The sequence below is a fragment of the Eretmochelys imbricata genome, chromosome 1 (genome assembly GCF_965152235.1).
Source record: "Eretmochelys imbricata isolate rEreImb1 chromosome 1, rEreImb1.hap1, whole genome shotgun sequence".
Classification (NCBI taxonomy): domain Eukaryota; kingdom Metazoa; phylum Chordata; order Testudines; family Cheloniidae; genus Eretmochelys; species Eretmochelys imbricata.
In genome coordinates this window covers 350933879-350958739 of record NC_135572.1, presented here as the reverse complement: position 1 = coordinate 350958739, position 24861 = coordinate 350933879, and the positions used below count along the sequence as shown (strand labels likewise).

Here is a 24861-nt window from a genome sequence, read left to right as displayed (position 1 = left end):
TATGGTACAGTGGTGGTTGTAACAGAGGCAGGTAGAGTCATACAGGATTTTGTGACGGCTTTTTTTTTTTTAAAACTATAACAGTATAGATTTTACCTGTGTCCATCCCTCCTTTTCCCTTTGTTTTTAAGTGAATTCAGTGTTTAAAATTTAGCATGAATGTCATGAAAGGCAAGAGAGAGAATCCTAGAGATCAAAGTCCTACTTATCCAAAGAAGACACATCGTAAAGGTAAAAAGAAAAGGAGTACTTGTGGCACCTTAGAGACTAACCAATTTATTTGAGCATGAGCTTTCGTGAGCTACAGCTCACTTCATCGGATGCATACCGTGGAAACTGCAGCAGACTTTATATATACACAGAGAATATGAAACAATACCTCCTCCCACCCCACTGTCCTGCTGGTAATAGCTTATCTAAAGTGGTCATCAGGTTAGGCCATTTCCAGCACAAATCCAGGTTTTCTCACCCTCCACCCCCCCACACAAATTCACTCTCCTGCTGGTGATAGCCCATCCAAAGTGACAACTCTTTACACAATGTGCATAATAATCAAGTTGGGCCATTTCCTGCACAAATCCAGGTTCTCTCACTCCCTCACCCGTAAAGGTAATGGAAGCTCCTCCCGAACTACCTCTCCAGACCATTTCTGTCTTGGAATGGCCCCTTCCAGGTATGAGTTATGAGTGTGACACTGTCTCCATGCCCATTCAATCCTTGGTTGCCCAGCTCAGACAATTAAGGGTGCCAATTAGCACTGAATGAGATAGATGTTTGTGATGGGCAGAAGGAACTCAATTACAACCACCAACTTTTGTTCATAGGCCAAGCAACCTTTAAATGGTTCATAACTTCTGGTCACTACTAACCTGGGCCTGATCATCAGTATCCCAGTGCCAACCCCCATCCATTCAGTTCCATAAGTTTTGCGTTTTTCATTAAAAGATTCTCAGGCTGGGAGCATGAGGCTCAAGAGTGAGAAGGCGATAAATAACTTCAGCGTAGTAATATTCATCCTTCATGTCTGCACCCTTCAGCTATTGGGAGGCAGCTCTGAATAGCAATGCCCCTTTACCATATCACTGGTCACCAATTAGCAGAGCTATACAAACAAAAGCCAGTCAGCTGCGAACCAGCTGAGCAGCGAACAGCAGAGAGGCTAACAGAGGGAGTTTGCCTGGGATCTGCCTGAGAGGAGGTACGCTAAGGACTGCATTAAGGAGGCTGTGTTGGTGAGTATCTGAGTGTCTGTTGTGGGGACAGTTTGACCGTGTGCTTGATTGGTTGTTTGAAAAGTGTGAATTGGGAGTTCTATGTTCCAGGTGAGCCTTGAGTGGGCCTGACTGTTATAAAAAGCCAATCAGCTGCGAACCAGCTGAGCAGCGAACAGCAGAGAGGCTAACAGAGGGGGTTTGCCTGGGAGTTCACCTGGGGAGAGCCCACTGAGGCTTACATCTTGCCGGCTGCTCTGAGTGGTTAAAACAACTCCTGAGGAAGCTCGTAGAAGGAAGGTAATATGGATGGGGAGTGTTCAGCTGTTGTGACCTGCACCGGATGTGCCATGTTAGTCTTTCTTCCACAGGAGAGAAGTGACTATGTCTGTACAAAGTGCAAGCTGGTCTCCACATTGGAAGAGAAGGTTCAAGGTCTGGAGCAACAGGTATCGACCCTGCATTGCATAAGAGAAACTGAAGATTTCCTGGACAGACATTAGGATATGCTTCTACGGACACAACGTTCTGAAGATTCAGAGCAGGCTGCACTGCGGGGACAGGACGACGGTGAAGAAATTTGGCAGCATGTGACCTCCAGAAGAAGAAAGGGGAGCGTCCGTGTACCAACAATGCAGATACAGGTAAGTAACCGTTTTCATGTTCTCTTCACAGGTACTAATGCGGAGAGTGGACTAGATGATACATCTGAGGGAAGGGAACAGGAGACTCCGCCGATTGGAAGGCATGAGATGCACTGTCCTAGGGTTGGGAGTTCCACGACCACCGCTTCCAAGAGAAGGAGGCGGGTGGTGGTGGTCAGGGACTCTCTCCTCAGGGGGACTGAGTCATCTATCTGCCGCCCCGACCGGGAAAACCGAGAAGTCTGCTGCTTGCCAGGAGCTAGGGATGTGACGGAAAGACTGCAGAGACTCATCAAGCCCTCGGATCGCTACCCCTTCCTGCTTCTCCACGTGGGCATCAATGATACTGCCAAGAATGACCTTGAGCTCACTGCGGATCACTACGTGGCTCTGGGAAGAAGGATAAAGGAGTTTGAGGTGCAAGTCGTCTTTTCATCCATTTTCCCCATGGAAGGAAAAGGCCTGGGTAGAGACCGTCGAATCGAGGAAGTCAACGAATGGCTACGCAGGTGGTGTCGGAGAGAAGGCTTTGGATTCTCTGACCATGGGATGGTGTTCCAAGAAGGAGGAATGCTAGGCAGAGACGGGCTCCACCTAACAAAGAGAGGGAAGAGCATCTTCGCAAGCAGGCTGGCTAACCTAGCGAGGAGGGCTTTAAACTAGATTCAACGGGGGAAGGAGACCAAAGCCATGAGGTAAGTGGGGAAGGGGATACCGGGAGGAAGCACGAGCAGGAGCGCGCGAGAGGGGAGGGCTCCTGCCTCATACTGAGGAAGGGGGATGATCAGCGACTTATCTCAAGTGCCTATATACAAATGCAAGAAGCCTGGGAAACAAGCAGGGAGAACTGGAAGTCCTGGCACAGTCAAGGAATTATGATGTGATTGGAATAACAGAGACTTGGTGGGATAACTCACATGACTGGAGTACTGTCATGGATGGATATAAACTGTTCAGGAAGGACAGGCACGGCAGAAAAGGTGAGGGAGTTGCATTGTATGTAAGGGAGCAGCATGACTGCTCAGAGCTCAAGTATGAAACTGCAGAAAAACCTGAGAGTCTCTGGATTAAGTTTAGAAGCGTGAGCAACAAGGGTGATGTCGTGGTGGGAGTCTACTATAGACCACCAGACCAGGGCGATGAGGTGGACGAGGCTTTCTTCTGGCAACTCGCAGAAGTTACTAGATCGCAGGCCCTGGTTCTCATGGGAGACTTCAATCACCCTGATATCTGCTGGGAGAGCAATACAGCGGTGCACAGACAATCCAGGAAGGTTTTGGAAAGTGTAGGGAACAATTTCCTGGTACAAGTGCTGGAGGAACCAACTAGGGGCAGAGCTCTTCTTGACCTGCTGCTCACAAACCTGGAAGAATTAGTAGGGGAAGCAAAAGTGGATGGGAACCTGGGAGGCAGTGACCATGAGATGCTTGAGTTCAGGATCCTGACACAGGGAAGAAAGGAGAGGAACAGAATATGGACCCTGGACTTCAGAAAAGCAGACTGACTCCCTCAGGGAACTGATGGGCAGGATCCCCTGGGAGAATAACATGAGGGGGAAAGGAATCCAAGAGAGCTGGCTGTATTTTGAAGAATCCTTATTGAGGTTACAGGGACAAACCATCCCGATGTGTAGAAAGAATAGTAAATATGGCAGGCAACCAGCTTGGCTTAACAGTGAAATCCTTGCTGATCTGAAACAAAAACGAAGCTTACAAGAAGTGCAAGATTGGACAAATGACCAGGGAAGAGTATAAAAATATTGCTCGGGCATGCAGGAGTGAAATCAGGAAGGCCAAATCACACCTGGAGTTACTCTTAACATCTCTTGCTAGCTGCAACAAGAATGGTTTCTTCAGGTATGTTGGCAACAAGAAGAAAGTCAAGGAAAATGTGGGCCCCTTACTGAATGAGGGAGGCAACCTAGTGACAGAGGATGTGGAAAAAGCTAATGTACTCAATACTTTTTTTGCCTCTGTCTTCACGAATAAGGTCAGCTCCCAGACTACTGCACTGGGCAGCACAGCATGGGGAGGAGGTGACCAACCCTCTGTGGAGAAAGAAGTGGTTCGGGACTATTTAGAAAAGCTGGACAAGCACAAGTCCATGGGGCTGGATGCGCTGCATCCGAGAGTGCTAGAGTTGGCGGATGTGATTGCAGAGCCATTGGCCATTATCTTTGAAAACTCGTGGCGAACCGGGGAAGTCCCAGATGGCTGGAAAAAGGCTAATGTAGTGCCCATCTTTAAAAAAGGGAAGGAGGATGATCCTGGGAACTACAGGCCAGTCAGCTTCACCTCAGTCTTTGGAAAAATCATGGAGCAGGTCCTCAAGGCATCAATTCTGAAGCACTTAGAGGAGAGGAAAGTGATCAGGAACAGTCAGCATGGATTCATCAAGGGAAAGTCATGCCTGACTAATCTAACTGCATTCTATGATGAGATAAGTGGTTCTGTGGATCAAGGGAAAGCAGTGGACGTGTTGTTCCTTGACTTTAGCAAAGCTTTTGACACGGTCTCCCACAGTATTCTTGTCAGCAAGTTAAAGTAGTATGGGCTGGATGAATGGACTATAAGGTGGATAGAAAGCTGGCTAGATTGTCAGGTTCAACGGGTAGTGATCAATGGCTCCATGTCTAGCTGGCAGCCGGTATCAAGTGGAGTGCCCTAAGGGTCGGTCCTCAGACCGGCTTTGTTCAATATCTTCATAAATGATCTGGAGGATGGTGTGGATTGCACCCTCAGCAAGTCTGCAGATGACACTAAACTGGGAGGAGAGGTAGATACGCTGGAGGGTAGGGATAGGATACAGAGGGCCCTAGACAAATTAGAGGATTGGGCCAAAAGAAATCTGAGGAGGTTCAACAAGGACAAGTGCAGAGTCCTGCACTTAGGACGGAAGAATCCTATGCACCGCTACAGACTAGGGACCGAATGGCTCGGCAGCAGTTCTGCAGAAAAGGACCTAGGGTTACAGTGGACGAGAAGCTGGCTATGAGTTAACAGTGTGCCCTTGTTGCCAAGAAGGCCAATGGAATTTGGGGATGTATAGGTAGGGGCATTGCCAGCAGATCAAGGGATGTGATCGTTCCCCTCTATTCGACATTGGTGAGGCCTCATCTGGAGTACGGTGTCCAGTTTTGAGCCCCACACTACAAGAAGGATGTGGAAAAATTGGAAAATGTCCAGCGGAGGGCAACAAAAATGATTAGGGGGCTAGAACACATGACTTACAAGGAGAGGCTGAGGGAACTGGGATTGTTTAGTCTGCGGAAGAGAAGAATGAGGGGGGATTTGATAGCTGCTTTCAACTACCTGAAAGGGGGGTTCCAAAGAGGACGGATCGAGACTGTTCTCAGTGGTAGCAGATGACAGGACAAGGAGTAATGGTCTCAAGTTGCAGTGGGGGAGGTTTAGATTGGATATTAGGAAAAACTTTTTCACTTAGAGGGTGGTGAAACACTGGAATGCGTTACCTAGGGAGGTGGTGGAATCTCCTTCCTTAGAAGTTGTTAAGGTCAGGCTTGACAAAGCTCTGGCTGGGATGATTTAGTTGGGGATTGGTCCTGCTTTGAGCAGGAGGTTGGACTAGATGACCTCCTGAGGTCCCTTCCAACCCTGATATTCTATGATTCTATGAGTAATGAATGTTTCCATAAAGATTTAATCAGTCCCTTAAGGCCCTTTATCATTTCTGTTGACCTTCCTCCTGTTCGCCTGCATCCCTCTGGTACGGAGATGTGCAGATTCCAAAGGAAGGGTGAGGTATAAACATACATAAAACAGAACTAAATCAATCATTAAGCTTAGTGTGCTTGCAGTGCTAAAGATGAGTTTCATTGCCACAGCAAATGGCAATTTATGAAAAAGTGATTCTGGCCCTGATTCAGCAAGGTACTTATTTATTACTTGTATTATCTTAGGGCCTAGGAGCCCCAGTCATGGACCAGGACCCTCTTGTGCTAGGCACTGCACAAACTGAACAAAGAAACAGTGCCTGTCCCAAAGAACTTACAATCTAAGTAGAAGACAAGAGTAAACAGACAGACACAGACAGAGGAATATAAGGAAACAATGAGACAATATTAGTCAGTATAAAAGACTGTGGTCTTAGCCCACCAACAGCCTAACCACTGTCAAATTTTTTGATGGCATCAGGCTAAAGGGGAGTTTAAAGAGGGATCTGAAGGAGAACAATAAAGTGGCTTTGCAAATATTTACAGGGACCTCTTCCCAAGCTGGAGGAGACCAGCTTTACCCCTGCAGCTCCGGGCTGAAGGGCGCATGCTCAGTTGCTCTGGAGGGATGGCACATGTGCAGTCCAGTCATATTTAGGAGCTATGAGAGGCTCAAGCAAGCTCAGTGTGGATGGACACTTAGATTTTAGCAGCTACCATCTCAGATGTTTCTACTGAGGATATGTGAACTGCAATTTTTCAAAAGGTCTATAACTTAGCAAAATTTGGGCAGATTTTTGTAGAGATTTCAAAAGGCACATCCCTGACACAAAGATCACCACCTCCCTTTTACCCAGGCCAAATTCAAGTTCTTGTTCCAAAGCATAGCAGTGCTGGAGATCTTCAAAGAAAAGTTCACCGGTATTTATTTTTTTTCCCCCCCAACATGGGCAAAACATACTTTTCCCTAGCCTTGTTCTCAGAAATGGCTGACCTGTTTTAGCTGGAGTTTTCCCAAAAAATTCAGACTGAGGCACATGGAAAATTTCAGCTCAAATGGTTACAGTTTGGCAAAGTTACTCACACTTGAAAAAATGGTCTTATAATGGGAAGTATAGGGAAATAATTATAAGCAGATTGACTCAGTCCTGTCTATACATAGCACCACCTACAGCCTAGCACAAAACATTTCCTTCTTTAGTTACAATGCATTGCTCCTTCTACTTCTTCTGAGTGTGACTGATTCTCTTCATTTATACAGTTACCTTGAATCTATTTATAGAGTGATTATGTGTCCCCACTCAAGTTCACTTTCCAATGTTAGGGAAGTTTCACGCTCAATCTTGCCCTACAGAATTATTTTACTCTCCATTCCTTAGATACTTGTGTTCTGTGTTTTCTCTAGGTTTGTTTATATCCTCCTGAACAACAGTAACATTCCAGGTATAGTCACATTAAAGCTTAAGAATCTACTGCCTCTGGAGCATAACAGACAAGGAGGACTTGTGGCACCTCAGAGACTAACAAATTTATTTGAGCATAAGCTTTCGTGAGCTACAGCTCACTTCATCGGATGCATGCAGTGGAAAATACAGTAGGGGGATTTTATAAACACAGAGAACATGAAACAATGGGTGTTACCATACACACCGTAATGAGAGTCATCAGGTGAGGTGAGCTGTTACCAGCAGGAGAGAAAAAAACCTTTTGTAGGGATAATCACGGTGGGCCATCTCCAGTAGTTGACAAAAACGTGTGAGGAACAGTAGGGAGGAAATAAACATGGGGAAATAGTTTCTTTGTGTAATGACCCATCCACTCCCAGTCTTTATTCAAGCCTAATGTAAAGGCGTCCAGTTTGCAAATTAATACCAATTCAGCAGTCTTTCCTTGGAGCCTGTTTTTGAAGTTTTTGTTGTTGAAGAATTGCCACTTTTAGGTCTGTAATGGAGTGACCAGAGATTGAAGTGTTCTCCGACTGGTTTTTGAATGCTATAATTCTTGACGTCTGATTTGTGTCCATTGATTTTTTTACGTAGAAACTGTCCGGTTTGGCCAACATACATGGCAGAGGGGCATTGCTGGCACATGACGGCATATATCACATTGGTAAACGTGCAGGTGAACGAGTCTTCTAGTGTGGCTGATGTGACTAGGCCCTATGATGGTGTCTCCTGAATAGATATGTGGACACAGTTGGCCATGGGCTTTGTTGCAAGGATAGGTTCCTGGGTTAGTGGTTTTGTTGTGTAGTGTGTGGTTGCTGGTGATTATTTGCTTCAGTTTGGGGGGCTGTCTGTAAGCAAGGACTGGCCTGTCTCCCAAGATCTGTGAGAGTGATGGGTCGTCCTTCAGGATAGGTTGTAGATCCTTGATGATGCGCTGGAGAGGTTTTAGTTGGGGGCTGAAGGTGACGGCTAGTGGAGTTCTGTTATTTTCTTTGTTGGGCCTGTCCTGTAGTAGGTGACTTCTGGGTACTCTTCTGGCTCTGTCAATCTGTTTCTTCACTTCAGCAGGTGGGTATTGGAGTTGTAAGAATGCTTGATAGAGATCTTGTAGGTGTTTGTCTCTGTCTGAGGGGTTGGAGCAAATGCGGTTGTATCGTAGAGCTTGGCTGTAGACAACGGATCGTGTGGTGTGGTCTGGATGAAACCTGGAGGCATGTAGGTAAGTATGGTGGTCAGTAGGTTCCGGTATAGGGTGGTGTTTATGTGACCATTGCTTATTAGCACCGTAGTGTCCAGGAAGTGGATCTCTTGTGTGGACTGGTCCAGACTGAGGTTGACGGTGGGATGGAAATTGTTGAAATCACGGTGGAATTCCTCAAGGTCTTCTTTTCCATGGGTCCAGATGATAACAGGTGACCTGCTAATGTTTACATGCATTAATAGCACTTTTTTTTTTCCCCATCACAGCAGTACCAGACTGGGAGCTTACAGTCAGCTTCTAATTTTATCATCCTTAGGTCTGAGTCACTCCTTTTCAGATACATGAATTTGGGGACAGCTGTGTTGTTTATATGGAATAGGAAAAATATATATGTACACTTTTTTTTTTGTAATCAGTATTAGCAAATTCCAGTATCTGGTAAGCCTTTCATCTCATTATCTGCCAGGAAGCCATACCACACGCTGGTGCAGTAATCAATAGCTTTCTATTTGCCCTAGAGACCTGCTAGTCACCTCACCTACAAGCATACCACAACTGTCAGGTCTCCAGTCCAGTAACACAGAGACCCATTTCTATCTGATAAAATGATCAACTGCCTGGAGGGCTCTTAAGTGACTTCAAGTGGGATCACCACTAATTTGCGCAAGTCAGAACTGCATTACAAATCCATTGTATTGGTGAGTGACAGCACAGCCAGGATATGTACATTGCCTGTGGGCGGAGTAATGAGCATTCATGTGCTAAATGACGACAAGAGGTTCTCAGCTACATTCCAGAATTAAAAAAATAGAAAATAAAAAATATAATTCCCTTAACCTGATAAATTCATAACAAATGCTAAAATTCTGGAGGTGCCATGCTGTGTCTCATTCATACTACATTAAACAAAATTAGTTACCAAAGCCAGAGCAAGTTTGTCAAGAACAAATTGTCTGTTTTCTTTGGCACTCAACTCAAAACAGTTGAAAAGATATGAAATGAAGTTTAAACACATGAAATTACTCCTCCTAAGCTAGGATCCTTTTGGGTAGGATTTTACCTTGGTGCAATCTTTTATAGCAAGGCTTACAAACATCTGAAATATGTGGTTCACAACCTGATCACACTATACTATATCAGGGACAATCCAATCAGCTTGCTGCTTTTCAAGACTGTGACAAGTGAATGTGAGTTGGAGACAGAGAAGAGATGGGGAAGGTAAAGGAGAGAGGAAAGACAGCTGTAAGAGGAGATCTGAAGATAATCAAACTTAGCAGTCCTACAATGCTGAGCTGTATTCAGCACACACAGAGTCAACAAGATATATTGCCCTTGCTATGAAATAGACCCCCACATCTCTGTTATAAGTGGTGCCAGGGATCATACAGGCATCTGCGCTAGGAAACAATGAAACTTCTTCTATTTTGATCCAAAATACGGCATCAGTGCCGAGACCACCGCACAAGAGCCATTTGGAGATGATGTACCAGTGCCAGAAGCAAACTCAATGAGATAACCGGAAGGGAAATTGACGTCATGGAAATACACCCAGTCAGTATCAGCGCAGCGTGGGGCTTAAAGCCATCTGACTGGCAGCTCTGTTCTGATACAAGTCTATGAGAGTTGAAGCTATTTGAACAGAAGAGATTGTAAAGGAAGAAGTTTCAAATGGTTTTCAGCAGCTGCTCTAACTCTGCTAAACAGTAAATATTGTTCTGGCAAAGAGAAGCAAGAGGAAAAAGTCAAAAAACTCAAGCATTAGGCCTGAAAAATAATGAGGCGTAGTGAAATTACAACTATTATCCTGAAAAGCCAGAGAGAGGGGCCCTGCACATCAGGATTGAAACCCTTCCCTGGAATTACAGGTTCACATGGTAGCATGGTCAACTCAAAAATTTCACGCTTGCAAGGTAGATAAATTGAATAGCATGCAGTTTACTGTGCGAGTGTCTTGCAGAGACTTTGTGAAAGATTTTGGGATCCTGTATGCACTATATGAAATTTAATTCAAATACTTTTCGGGTTGAAAAATAGCAAGAACTTCCTGTTATTTTTCTTCCTACTCCTGTCCCAAATGAGAGAAAAGATGTGAAGGTAGCTAGTATGAGTCAACTTCAGTGTGAAGCTCATAATTTAAACATGTTGTATGGATACATCTTATAGTTGGCAACATAACCTTAGCATGTCAATTATGTTACTGAAAATGAATTGCAATCTATGATAAAGTAATTAAACAACAATTTCCAGGATCCTGATACTAGCAAATTATTTTCCAAAGTCCTGTCACCCTATAACCCCAGCACCATACTGCATATGGCCTTCAGTAACAGCCCCACAAAAACAAAGCTTATAGAGGTTATACTTAGACAATTTCTAGTTGCTTAGAACAATTACATGATCTAGCCAGCACACTAAGGGGCTCTGAGCCAGAGACTCCCCAAGTTCTTATCACAGCTTTGATACTGACCTGACACATGAACGAGGGAAAGACATTTAGTTATTGAGCCCAATTCTTGTCTCATACCAGCTTTACAACTGTAGCTATTCACTGATTTCAGTGGAGATACTTCTCATTTGCACCAATGTAAAGAACACCCTAACCAGTTAAAATGGGGCAACTGAGACAGAGTGATAAGGGTTACATGTTTGTACAGCACTTTGAAGGTCCGAAGTGCTATACAGAAGTGCACATAGAAGCAAAACCCAAAAGCTTATCCTAAACTTCATAAATTCGGTAAGTTATCTATGGCTGCTACTAGATTTCCTTAATCCCTTTTGTAAAGTGACACACGTAACGGAGAGGGGCAGTCTGAAATTCCTATCAGCCCCTGGGAGTTTATTGCTTCATTTGTGCTTTGGGAACAAATTTACTCCTAGAAAAAACAAATATATGCATTGAAAAATGTGATAAAGCCATATAAAAGCCCTAGTGATCGACATACATTAAAAAATCCAGAGTGAGAAATGTATATTCTGGAGAAGAGCTCAATTTTTTCCTTCAGAACTACTTAAATATATACAATCCAAATGAAAAAATATGCTGAGATCATCACATTCAGGGGAGATGTCTGATATCAGAGTATCCTTTTACATCTTAATACAATACAATAGCAGCATTTCCCTTAATTGGTTGGTTGTGCTATGGAAAGTGCATTGCACCCAATAAACTATAAGCCTGTGCCATTTTATAGAGTTTATATTTCATTAAAACCCCCACAAGACAGCACACTAGAATTAAATCTAAGGCCACCTCTGCATGCAGTTTTTGTACTGATAGCTATTTTGGTATGGGGTGTGGAATTTTTTTAAAAACAGAAATAGTTATACTGGTACATCCCCTAGCCTAGATGCAGTTATACTGGCATAAAGGTGCCTTACACTGGTGTAACTATTCCCATATATAAGGGGAATAAGCTATACTGGTATAAGTACCTTCATACCAGTGTAACTGCAACCACATTAGGGAGTTGTACCTCTGTTCTGGTATAGTTAAAGAAATACAATGTGTGTGTAGACAAGGTCTAAGAGAACCTAAGGTACTTCTAAAAGTTCCACAGTATGAACCTTTACATTCTATTACTAAAACAAGGAGGTAGTTTTCACCCTTACCTCTTTTGTCTCCTCAGGGTCAGAATGATCCACAGTCACATACAAGTCATTCTGTAAGTATTTCAGTGCACTGAGTGGGTCAGTTTGGGCCTTTTCTTCAAACCTGTAAAGTGGAAGGAGATAAGCAACTTATATGTGATAAAACACACTCAAAACAAGCACTGTTTTCATTTACTTTGAGCTCAGTTACTAAACATACTCCCTACTCTTTTGTAGGAGCCAAAGTCACACATGCAAATTGTTCAGTGATAGCTGCTTAAAGCACATGAATTCTACAACAGTTCAGCCCCCTCCTGCTAAAAGTCTGGGCTCAGAAGCAGCATTCTAAGGTGCTCAGGGGAAATCAAAGCTAGTGACTTTGATCCCTTTGCTAAAACAACCAAGCATGTCAAAGCTGTATAAGTTGTTGTTCGTAAGGTACTCTGTACTAAAACAGACGAATAAGTGTGGTGTATCCATTTCACAGATAGATAAACTGAGGCATGAGGAAGTGAAGTCACTTGCCCAAACAGCAGAATCAGAGATAGAACTCAACATTCCTAACATCCACTACCTACAATCAAGACAAAATGTCCAAACCCTGATTTAACCACCTTTAAAAACCAATAGCACATTTTAATCCAAAATATTCCCTTAGGAATGAATACAAGGGCTGCAAATGTCTTAAAAGTATGGTATTCAGGCACTCACCGACCAAAGGGAATAAACCTAGGACTTCAAATTGGTCTAACCCAAAGACAACAAATGGACAGAATCTTGCTTTGGAGATCGATTCTCTGTTACACAGACTTTTCATTCGTTGCTTGAAGAATTAGTTTGCGCCCCCCCCCCGCCCATGTCATTAACTGAAAGGCCCTTCCAGTTCTATGGTTTGTAATATCAATCAAAGCAGCTACTCTCAGACAGCTTATTTACAAGTCACAAAAGAAGCTGCTGTGACTCTTCTGTACCAAAAGCACTTAATTGTTATCTACCTTGTTCACTGTGGATCTTGGAAGGACAGAACTTGGGATAATCTGCTTCAGAAAGCACGGGTCTTTTTAGAAGCTGAAGGGAGACTTCACTGCAATAGGCCACTCACACACTTGAGCAGGTCTGACATTCCACCCAGCAGAGGGCAGTGATGACAATCAGTCAACATAGTACTCAGTTTAAAAAGATGCCAAATCGAGAATCACAGCAATTTTTTTTTCCAAACAGATGCAGTTTTATATCTACATTTTTCAATGGGCTGAACCTCAGTACCAACCCAACTGTGCTATGCTAAGGAGTTTCTTCAGTTTTGGTTTAGAATATCTCCTTTGATCAGGGTGGATAAAACTGGTTTAAAATAAAAAACAAAACAGTTTCTTTACATTGTATTTTATTTATTTTAAATGCAATTTTCTTTTTTAAAATAAATGTATTGGAAATTGGGACAACATATGTTAAGGCCTAAACTTACTACGACTTATTAAAATAAATTAAATAAAAATATTTCAAGTATCACATTTACTGCCAAAGTTTTAAAGAAAGTCAAACTATTGAACGGATGGAAGTCACTGGATAAGCACCTGGAACCAGAGTCTGCTGACGTGCACTAGCCTCTTCTGCAATTGCAGAGAGAATATTTTCTTTATTTCAGCTTATTCAATTCAATGACTAGTTCATTCTAAGTTAAGAAACCAATTGAAAGTTGAAGCTTGTTCTCTTCCACTCTACAAACAAAAATGAGGTAAGGGGATGAGATCTACTAGTTCTAAAATCTTGACGGTCATGGTGGCCAGAAACAACCAGTTCAATTCACTACCTACAGATATACTTCCTCTACTTAATCAATTAGTTTTAAAAGCAAAACATGTTTTGGCTCTTTTTTATGTAGCTAGCACATTTAAGGTAGCATTATTTAACTAACAGAACAATTTGAAAATACTGTTTTTGTCATGAATAAAAAAGATCAACCAATAATTAAGAAATGCGTCATTCACCATTTTCTAAAAAGTAAAAATTAAGAAACGGAATACATTTATGTTAAGCAATAACTGCTTAAATAAAATGTGCATATAATATATTCTTTTGGTTAGCAAAAAGTATCAAGTTTAATGTAAAAGCTACATTTAGTTGCAAATCAATATGTATTAATGGTTGCCAACCAATGAGAATCAACCTTTTTTTTTTTTACAAAAATAAAGATACAAATGCAAAACATGATTATAAAACATTATTTAAATCAAAGTTACTGCTTGCTGATTTAAATCAGTAATATAAATGATTTTGGTTTAAATCAAGTCACTCTGTCTTTGATTATCTCCTTCCTTTAAAAGTATACCTTGTAGGAAGCTGCATGGATGGTCCAAAGGCAGAAGTCACAATGAATTAGCAGACAAAGGGTAGGAGAGATTGTTTGATGTGATCTTGACAGTATACCAGACTCACCAGTAATAAGTGCTGGTTAAGCTTCAGCTCCATTTCATATGACTAGAGGCCTCAGTTATTGTACAGTACTAAACAGGACATTCAAGCCCAAATTTTCAAAGTAATTTTCAAACGTGAGCATGCCTGACTATGCAAATCTACCTGTTCATGCACTGTTTTCCACATGGGCATTTGAAAAAAAGAGCTCTTACTGAAAAGCTAAACTGAAACTTTAGCTAACAGTTGCATGATACGAGCACACACTTCTACTGCACAGTACGACATCACAGAATGCTGCCATTTCCCCAAGGGATGGTTCCAATCTCCATTTATAGTAACTACACAAAATGTAGAGCTAGATTCAGGCTATCAACTAATAAATGCAGCCATCCTCAAAAGGATCATTCTGCTAATCAAAATACTAACTGAACTGCAGCTGTCATTTTACCATGAACCTAGTCCTCTTCTCCCGATCATGAGAATAACCCATACCAAAAAGTAGGACTAATAAAAAAAGTCCCACCCCCCCCCAAAGCCTGATCAACCTAACAGAGCTGGACTCTAGAGAGGAAGCAATAAAGAGAGTTGCTAGGGGAATGCCTCTTGTCCCATTGCCCCCTCGCCTATTTGCTGTAAAGCAGCAGTGACCCTGAAATAGCACAGACCATTTGTAAACCTGTCCTTAACAAATCACTTGTCAGTAGCCTTAAGCATGAGTCTAAGCAAAGATGCCTTTTAGCAAAAGTGAAATAACCCTCAAGCTGTACTATTAGGGCTGGTGGGGAGAAAGAAGTGCACTTACTCCATATGATGCATTAGCACCCTCTTTAAAACAAGAGTTCCAGGGCCCACTCTAGGACACATAGGGCCTAAAACACTTCAGTTAAGAGGCATGTCAATCATCTCTAGACCACCACCAGCAGGAACAGATTTCTTAAGATCTTGTCATCACGTGTATGTCCCCAACAAGAGGGAGAAAAAATGCAGAATCTCCAATTTTATGGTCTTTCGGCAAGTGGTTTCATTTAAGGAAGTTTCTAGCTTTCTCCCTCACTACCATCCTTCACAAGGTATGTATCACAATCGACAGACCCCCCCAGCATGGTTAGCAGAGCCGTGCAGAAAATATGTTTCTAGCTAAACAGCAGCAGTGGTGTGAACTAACTCCCACCATGACTATTATGAAGTGTTAAATCTTTGTCTGTCCAAGGCTTTAGCACAGCTTGATGACACAGCAATGCTCCTATCTGCACTACAAAATATAATTGTGTTGGAGATTACATTATGGTTATCAGCTTTAATGAAAACTAGGGCTGTCAAGCAATTTAAAAAATTGTGATTAACCACACTGTTAAACAATAGAATACCATCGATTTAAATATTTTTGGATGTTTTCTACAATTTTCAAATATATCAATTTCAGTTACAACACAATACAAAGTGTACAGTGCTCACTTTATATTATTTTTCATTACAAGTATTTGCACTGTAAAAAAACAAAAGAAATAGTATTTTTAATTCACCGAATACAAATACTGCAGTGCAATCTCTTCATCATGAAAGCTGAACTTACAAATGTAGAATTATGTACAAAAAAACCTGCATTCAAAAATTTAAAAAAAAAACCAAAATTTTATAGCCTGCAAGTCCACTCAGTCCTATTTCTTGTTCAGACAATCGCTCAGACAAACAAGTTTGTTTACATTTGCAGGAGATAATGCTGCCCGCTTCTTGCTTACAATGTCATATGAAAGTGAGAACAGGCATTTTCATGGCATTGTTGTAGCTGGTGTCATAAGATATTTATGTGCCAGTTATGCTAAAGATTCATATGTCCCTTTATGCTTCAACCACCATTCCAGAGGACGTGTCCATGCTGATGGCAGGTTCTGCTCGATAACAATCCAAAGCAATGTGGACCATCACGTGTTCATTTTCATTATCTGAGTAAGATGCCACCAGCAAAAGGTTGATTTTCTTTTTTGGTGGTTCAGGTTCTGTAATTTCCTCAGAGTGTTGCTCTTTTAAGACCTCTGAAAGCATGCTCTACACCTCGTCCCTCTCAGATTTTGGAAGGCACTTCCGATTCTTAAAACCTTGGGTCCAGTGCTGTAGCTATCTTAAGAAATCTCACATTGGTATCTTCTTTGCGTTTTGTCAAATCTGTAGTGAAAGTGTTCTTAAAATGAACAACATGTGCTGGATCATCATCCAATACTGCTATAACATGAAACATATGGCAGAATGTGGGTAAAACAGAACAGGAGACATACAATTCTCCCCCAAGGAGTTCAGTCACAAATTTAATTAACACATTTTTTTAACAAGCATCATCAGCATGGAGCATGTCCTCTGGAATGGTGACCGAAGCATGAAGGGGCATACGAATTTTTATCATATCTGGCAAGTAAATACATAGCAATACTGGCTACAAAAGTGACATGGAAATGCCTGTTCCCACTTTCTGGTGACACTGTAAATAAGAAGATAGCATTATCTCCTGTAAATGTAAACAAACTTGTTTGTCTTAGCGATTGGCTGAACAAGAAGTGGACTTGCAGGCTCTGAAGTGTTATATTCTTTTGGTTTTGAGTGCAGTTATGTAACAAAAAAATCTACATTTATAAGTTGCACTTTCATGACAAAGAGATTGAGCTACAGTACTTGTATGAGGTGAATTGAAAAATACTATTTCTTTTATCATTTTTACAGTGCAAATATTTGTAATAAAATATATATACTTTGACTTCAATTACAACACAATACAATATATATGAAAATGTAGAAAAACATCCACAATATTTAATGTATTTCAATTGGTATTCTATTGTTTACCAGTACAATTAAAACTGATTAATCACGATTTATTTTTTTAATCACTATTAATTTTTTTGAGTTAATAGTGAGAGTTAACCATGATTAACCGACATCCCTAACGAAAACCAAATAAACTCCTGTAGTTCAGCTAGCGAATTACATAATAAACACAAAAGTGGAATGGTGAGAAGATTTCTTTTCCGCATGCAGAGTCTATCAGTTTGCAGTCCTCAAGCATGAAGACTGATATGTTTTGTAACTTTTTGATCCGGTTAACACAGCTGAAAGTGCCAGGGGGAAAATGGATCCCTTTACCATGGGGCCACCCTTTCCCAATCACATAACTCTGCAAGGGAGACTTCCCAAACAATATGGGGGCACTAGGACAAGGTGGTATCTTTGCCCTCCCTCCAACGTGGGCTTGGAAGAAAGCTGCGAAGAGCGGCAGGCCAGAGACTCCAGCCAATGCGGGCAGACGCAGCTAAAGCGGAGATTGCTGCACTCAGGGACAGGGGGAAAACAAGGCCCAGCCTGGGCCACCCCTCCCTCCCAGCAAACTCCTGGAATGGTACAGTGGAGCAGAGAAGACCCCCTCTCCGCCACGCACTCTGGGGGCACTAGGACCTGATGGTGTCTCCCCTCCCCCAGGCACCATGCTGGCAGTGGCTTGGAAGAAAGCTGCGAAGAGTAGCCAGCCAGAGACCCCCAGCCAGAATTGGCAAAGCAGCCAAAGCAGGGATCTTTGGAGAACTTCCCCTAGTTTTGACTGGTCTTTCTCTGCTCTGGATGGAAAGGGTTGGAGTAAACAGCTAGTCTCTTCATCCCAGCTTCACGCTTTTCTTCTCCCATTCTGTCCCCTCAACCCTCTTCCCTTCAGTGTCTCCTCTGTCCCTTCCCTTTAGCTTATCCCCTTCTAAGTAAACCCACCAACCACCCTCCCACCAAAAAATATGGAAGTAACATGACATTAATTTATCACTTTGCTCAGTCTGCTTGTGTGTTTTGTCCCTTCCGTCACGCTGTGTATATTTAGACTGTAAACTCTTTGGGGCAGGGACTCTGTTCTGTGTTAGTACAGTGCCTAACACAATGAGTCCCTGGTCCATGACTAGTGCTCTTAGGTACTACAGTAAGATAAATAATATTGTTATTTCAATGTTTTTAAATTCTGCTACATTTACTTGGCAACAAGTTACAGAGGTAGCCTTAGGCTTGCCTTTAATCAGTCTTAAATGGGTTGGTTACATTTTAACATTTCAGTTTCACCCCATTGCCATGTTATAGGTCTGAATAAACAGGAGCAGCCAAATGGTTACCACTAAGCAAGTCACTGTTCTACACACCTAGCAGATTCATAGAGCTTAAGGCCAGAGGAAACTATTATGATCTAGTCCAACTTTCTGCATATGACAGGCCACAGAGCCTCACCAATTAACTTCTACATTAAGCCCATAACTTTGAGCTATACCAGATCTTTTAGAAAGATATTCACTCTTATTTTTTTAAAACAGACTTCAAATGGGAAACCAACCAATATAAGTTATTCCAATGGTTAAGTGCCCTCAATATTAAATAATTGCACCTTATTCCTAGTCTGAATTTGTTTAACTTCACTTTCCAACTCCTGGATTTCATTCTCCCTTTTTCTGCTATATTAAAGAGCCATCTACTGTCAGAAATCTCTTCCCCATGTAAGTACTTATAGACCTTCATCTACTTTCTTCTTAACCTTTTCTTTGATAAACCAACTAGGTCCATATGAATCCGAGAAACATTTACAAGTGAACCAATAAGGGGGTAAATTTTCAGATGTGCAAGGGAATTTGGACACATGGCCTTGTTAACATTCCTGCTTTAGGAATGTGTCATTGAATTCTTTAAGAGGCAACGAGAATATCAGGGTTTATTTTGAAAAGCAGCAAAATAGGGGAACCTATAACAATTTTCAAAGATTCTCCCTATTTCCCCACAAAACTTCTATCCAGATACTCCATAAATGTTCAGTATACCGTTCTGTATATCTTGAAATATACACAAGTGAAAAATAATTGGGAAACTTGTGACCCATTACATAATCAGGGCAATTACATGTCTACAAAACAATGAAAGATAATATTCAAATTCTCTAAAAAGCTTTTGGAAAGGCTACAACTTGTAATTAATGGTCTCAAAAGAAGCCATCTCGGCTATTATACCTGTGCTTTCTTATGAGGTATTTGCAGTGTCTCAACAGGTATTCCTTCGAAGGCCGACAGAGCTTCAGTGACCAGAAGTCATCCAGCCTCATCTTTGGAGAGCAGGATTTGCCAGGATTTCCTCCAAACAAATAATGAACCTATGTAGGCCAGAGACATTTTTTAAGTTGATATGGGCACATGTATAAAACATTTGCTGTACATTTGGCAAGTCACGTCTCTGAAGATGTTATTCTAGTACATACACAGGTGGGGGGTTTTGTAAACCTACTCCAAGTTATTACTAGGCTTGTTTCATTCTACTGAATCTGCTGATTAAGAAATTGAGAAATAGTAATTCTTCTCACGCTTACTGTCTAGCATGGTGAAAAATAAGTCTGCTGCCAAAGACTAGTATGTGTCTTACTTTAAGATGATATCTTGAAATGATCTCTAATATCCATAAACTACATACCCTCTTTCAAATGTTCTTTAGGTTACTGTATCTATTGAAGAGAGAAGCCCATATTAATGCAACAGCCCTTCAAAGTGAATAGGATAGTGGCTATGTGGAAGTAACAGTAGAAACGCAAGCTTTTACTGTATATCGTCTCCCAACACATTTTGCCCATTAGGCTTTTCTGGCACTGCTGCTCAGAAAGACTTATGGCATAATGACCTCCCAACAGTGACAGAGTGCTAATATACTCTCTATTCTTGATCTCCAAGACCCTGACTCTGAAGTAGACTTAAACAGTTATCTGCCAGAGGCAGACCACCAGTATGTGGTAGGGCCACATTAAAGCATAGCTACTGTAGGGCCTAGGGCCCAGGTTCCTGGAGTCAGATGACAGAAGAATCTCTCTTTTGGTTGCAAAGGAAGTCTTGAAAACATAACTTTGCAGGCAGCCTGCAATAATGGTGCTCTGAAGAACTAACTATCCTAGTCTCCTAATGAGTTACCAACTTGGAAACCCACTACTCCGGAAGTGCCATCAACACAGCAGAGGGCATTGGGGGGATCCTCACTGCTACCACTGAATCACGATTCTGATGGAGAGATGCATGCAGCTCTCTGGGTTTGTGAGAGCCAAGTCCTCTCTCTTCTGAGTTAGACCCCAACTCATCTGAAGACAAGGACCAGTGGTCTAGGGCAGTGGTTCTCAACAAGGGGTCCAGGGCCCTCTGGGGGCTGTGAGCAGGTTTCAGGGGGTCCACCAAGCAGGACCAGTGTTAGACTTACTGGGGCCTAGGGCAGAAAGCCAAAGTCCCACTGCATGGGGCTGAAGCCTGGGGCCCTCAGCCCCGCTATCTGGGGCTGAAGCAGAAGCCTGAGCAACTTAGCTTTGTGGTGTCCCCTGCGGCATGGGGCCCTGGGCAATTGCCCTGCTTGCTAACCCCTAACACCAGCCCCGGCTTTTATATGCAGAAAACCAGTTACTGTGGCACAAGTGGGCCATGGAGTCTTTATAGCATGTTTGGGGGGGCCTCAGAAAGAAAAAGGTTGAGAACCCCTGTTCTAGGGAGGCCTAAGAATGCTCAAAGGATAGTGATTGTGTGCTGAGCCCAGTCCAGCAGAATGCTTTTAAGAGTAGAGGTATCAGGAGCTACCCACACAAACAGGGATGGGTCTACAGGGACTGCTAAGGCCCCCGATTGTTTTAATATGAATATGGTATATGGACAAATACTCAAGTAGCCTCTTGAAGTACAGATTTGTATTCTCATAACCAGGCTATTGTATTTGTATCTTATTATACAATAGCCTGGTTATGAGATGTTCTACATGGTGAACTCCAAGAGGCTTGTTCACTTCAGCTCTTACCTTAACTGGAGGCAAAGCAAAGAGCTAATGGGATAAAGTATCAAATTAGAAAGGATGCATCCTGAAATGAACCAGCCCCACCCATGATTTCATAAGCGATTGTTATTATTGCATTGGAACAGATAAAGCATCGATGATTATTATAATACACTGTAAAAGAGAGAAGAATTAATTGCACACAGTCAGTTCTAAAGAGTTGGTATGAAAATGGAAGGAAAAGCCAGACACTGAAAATTAATACATTTGAGAAAGGCCCTGTTCCCATCTCCCACTGTTTTTGATCATCTATGGGTATACAAAAAGATTTATATGTATAAACAACAAGTATGGTGTACAGTTCACATTCTTCTGGTTTGCATCCTGCAGTACCACAAACTCAGCGTTACAACTTTTAGTCTCTGACATCAGAAGGCAGTACAGGTGAGTCTTCCTACATACCCAAATTATTAGAACCTGTGGCACTAATGACCCGTTAAATGATACAGCACTGGTAAATGCATTACAACATCTCTGCTATAAGCCTCTATTTTTGCCAGCGCTAAGGGCAAGTTTTGAAAAATAAAGTCATGTTGAAAGCACTTCAGGATAACTAAGATGTTTCCCTCTAATTATGAGGATGAGTCCATGACCTCTTTACAACAAGGAGATGTAAAGCACAAGGAAAGTGGAAAGCAAGAAATACCGATTTTTTCCCTTCTTTTACTAGATTTAAAAAAAAACTCACTTATCACCTGACAACTCTCATCTGTTGAATACTAAATAATCCATAGAGGATTTTGCAACTGCAGAGACTCAAAAATTTCTCCTCCTCCTCCATATATTCATTTCCTCCCCCAACCCCCAAATTCACTGTTTTAGAGTCCATAGAAGGGAGACTCCTCATTTATATCAGGGGAGTCCAGAAAGGTCATTTGAACAGAGGCTTCTAAATATATGTATGGCTTCTCATACAGAGTGAATTCAAGATAGGAGCCATGATTCAGCAACACTGTGGCACTTAGAATTCTGCTCTCAGTCTTGTGTGGTCTATGACATTTAGGATATGTCTACATTGCAATCTAGAGGTGTGATTGCAGCATGGTTAGACACATGCTAGCTTTAACCATGCTAGCATGGCTAAAAACAGCTGTGTGTATGTAGTGGCATATGCTTTAATGCAGACTAGCAATGCAAGTATATACCCAGGGGTCCCCAGCACACTTGAAAGCCTGCGCTGAAGTCTGCAATGCTGCACCCACACTGATGTTCTTATCCATGCTGCAGCTGAGTTCTGGATTGCAGTACAGACCTATTCTTAAGTGACAGCAGTTAATTTTGCTTCACCAGTTGTCTGTTCTGCACAGTATTTTGAATGGCAAGTTTCCCCTGCACAAGCAACGTTTATTCTTCCTAAATTAATACAAGATTTTCAAGTTTGGAGAATTTGAATTACGTGCCTCAAAACTGCGTTGTTTCTCACAACGCCATTTGCTGGGAGCCCACAAATGGGTATGTGAAACAGAAAAGATTGCAACCACCCTCATCGGTACTATGCAATTGAATATGACCGCATAAGACAGCCAGCATGTGCTGCTCCATATGGACTGAGCAGATTGAGACGGAGTGCTGCATGCATGGACTTAGCCTCCATGGGCTTCACCTATGTTTTAAACATGAGAATGATTGTGAGCTAACCTCACTACAGAACTTTATAGGCAGCATTTGTCCCATAGGCTGCTTTTTTGGCTGCCTCTAACTTAGCACTATCATGCCTATTATTATTATAAAGGGAGAAGCAGCTCAGTAACTTGTATGTTGAATTGATACACCATCACCTGCAAATCTTCCCACCACTCATAGGGCCAAACTCTAATAGTAGACGACGCTAAGTGCGTTACACCATGTCATATCATCATCAGCTTCTGCTTTATCACAGGCAAGCACACAACCAGCTTATTTTTTAGAGCTGCAGTTATGCCAGCTAAATACAACTGAAATCTAGCACTGAAAATAGATATCCATACCTTGTGCAACTCATCATACACCAGCTGATGGGCAAACCTCGGGCAGGGCTCCTCCTCCTGAAGGCTTTTACTTGGATTGTCTTTTGCTGCTTGATCATTCTTATAGACACAAGACCTGAAACACAGAGTAATATTCAAACATTCTCCCACTAGCAAATCAGAATTAGCTACAGGCAGAACAAGCAGTTAAGTTATTGAAAGAGAAGGTTGCATGAATGTGGGTGGTTGATTAAAACTCATATTGTGTGCAAGGCAGGTATCTGGCTCCTTAACAGAGGGCTGTGGGAGACTATCAGAGAAAAGGCAGGAGACAATGGCCATTCCCAGGGTACAGGTGGTCTTATTAGTTTCAGTTTGCCCCACCTCATCCCAAATTAATGTACCATACAGGAAATGCTTAACCTTTTCCTTGTGAACCAGAGTTTTATAACAACTGGATGGCAACTTTACTTCAAATCTGGTGTTGTATGAAACACTGTCACTTCCAAAGGGTAATATGTAATACAGCATCAGAATGTAATATTTGCTTTCCACAACCTACTTTCTGTATAACTTTTCACAAGTTATGTACCCGAATATTCGGATTCTAATATCTAAACTGCATTGTTAAATTTCTTCACCTAAATTTGGTTATTGCTGATTGTGTACTATATGTATTTTGGGACTTTTAAAACAAACTTTCTATTTGCGGATAATCTAAGCACTATAACCAGATGTACAGACATTTCTTAACCTGGGCGTTATATACTTTTTTTTTAACATTAGCTTTAATAAAAAATGTTAATTGGTACTGCAGCTACATTTTGCCTTATGCATGGTAGCTGTTACAGTACTCGGTAGGAAAATGGTTAATTTGAAACTGCTATAACATTTTAATTACATAGGGCAAAATTTTCAAAGTCCTTAGGTGACACGACCCATTCCCATTAATTTCTATGGGACAAGGGCTTCACCCATTGACTTTCTGGGGTGGGGTAGTGTCACCGAACTGGTATACATCACACTACACAGAAGTAAGAGGAGAGATTTGGATCAAAGATGCTATCCGGGAAGTGACCCTGGACCGTAAGTTTTTAAAGGTCTCATTGGAGGCCGCCCACACAGTAAAGCTGCAGGGAAACCAAGTTGTCCAACTCAGTCGGATGGAAGCCTGAGTCAACCCTGCCTGCATCTGAACAAGCTGCAGGGGGAAGAGGTTTTTTAAATATACTACTTTCCTACCATCCCACAAGCACACAATGGAATAGCCTCCTGAATTTGTAAAAATTAGGAACAACTGCACCTTACTTTCAGAGAAGCCTTTAATTTACTTACCAACTGTTCCTCACAATGTCATAAATCCAGAAAGAGTTTCTAACATTCTCTTCCCGTTTCTCTTTGTCTTTACTGAGCCCAGACAACACATGGATTTCGTTCAGTTCCGGATCAATGGTGGCTCTCTGAGTGAAACCTGTCATAGGAACTGTTCAGTAAGAGAAAGTAAATGTTACATCCTAAACAGAACAATGGAGGAGGATACCGGAGAAGGGAGAATTGAAGGAATCTGATATATCATATGAAAATGAAATGTAACCTGCAAGCCCAGAGTCTGCTTGTGAAGCATGGGGACCTCTATTTAGCTAGTTTGAGAGTAACAGCCGTGTAAGTCTGTATTCGCAAAAAGAAAAGGAGGACTTGTGGCACCTTAGAGACTAACCAATTTATTTGAGCATAAGCTTTCGTGAGCTACAGCATCCGATGAAGTGAGCTGCAGTTCACGAAAGCTTATGCTCGAATAAATTGGTTAGTCTCTAAGGTGCCACAAGTACTCCTTTTCTTTTAGCTAGTTTGGTATTCCTTATTTGGCAGGGATTGTTTTTCTC

At 41.9% G+C, this 24861-nt stretch overlaps 1 protein-coding gene across 4 annotated transcripts in view; it reads right to left on the bottom strand.

Annotated features, from left to right (window-relative positions):
• MKLN1 (muskelin 1) overlaps positions 1 to 24861 on the bottom strand; it is a 199536-nt gene that overhangs the window by 16357 nt on the left and 158318 nt on the right. For all 4 annotated transcript variants that reach the window (XM_077837053.1, XM_077837063.1, XM_077837072.1 and 1 more), the window contains 4 exons: positions 24314 to 24461; positions 23000 to 23114; positions 19193 to 19332; positions 11787 to 11889 (listed from right to left, as the gene is read on the bottom strand). In XM_077837053.1, the coding sequence (XP_077693179.1) occupies positions 11787 to 11889; positions 19193 to 19332; positions 23000 to 23114; positions 24314 to 24461 (506 nt within the window). The remainder of the gene's footprint in view (positions 1 to 11786; positions 11890 to 19192; positions 19333 to 22999; positions 23115 to 24313; positions 24462 to 24861) is intronic.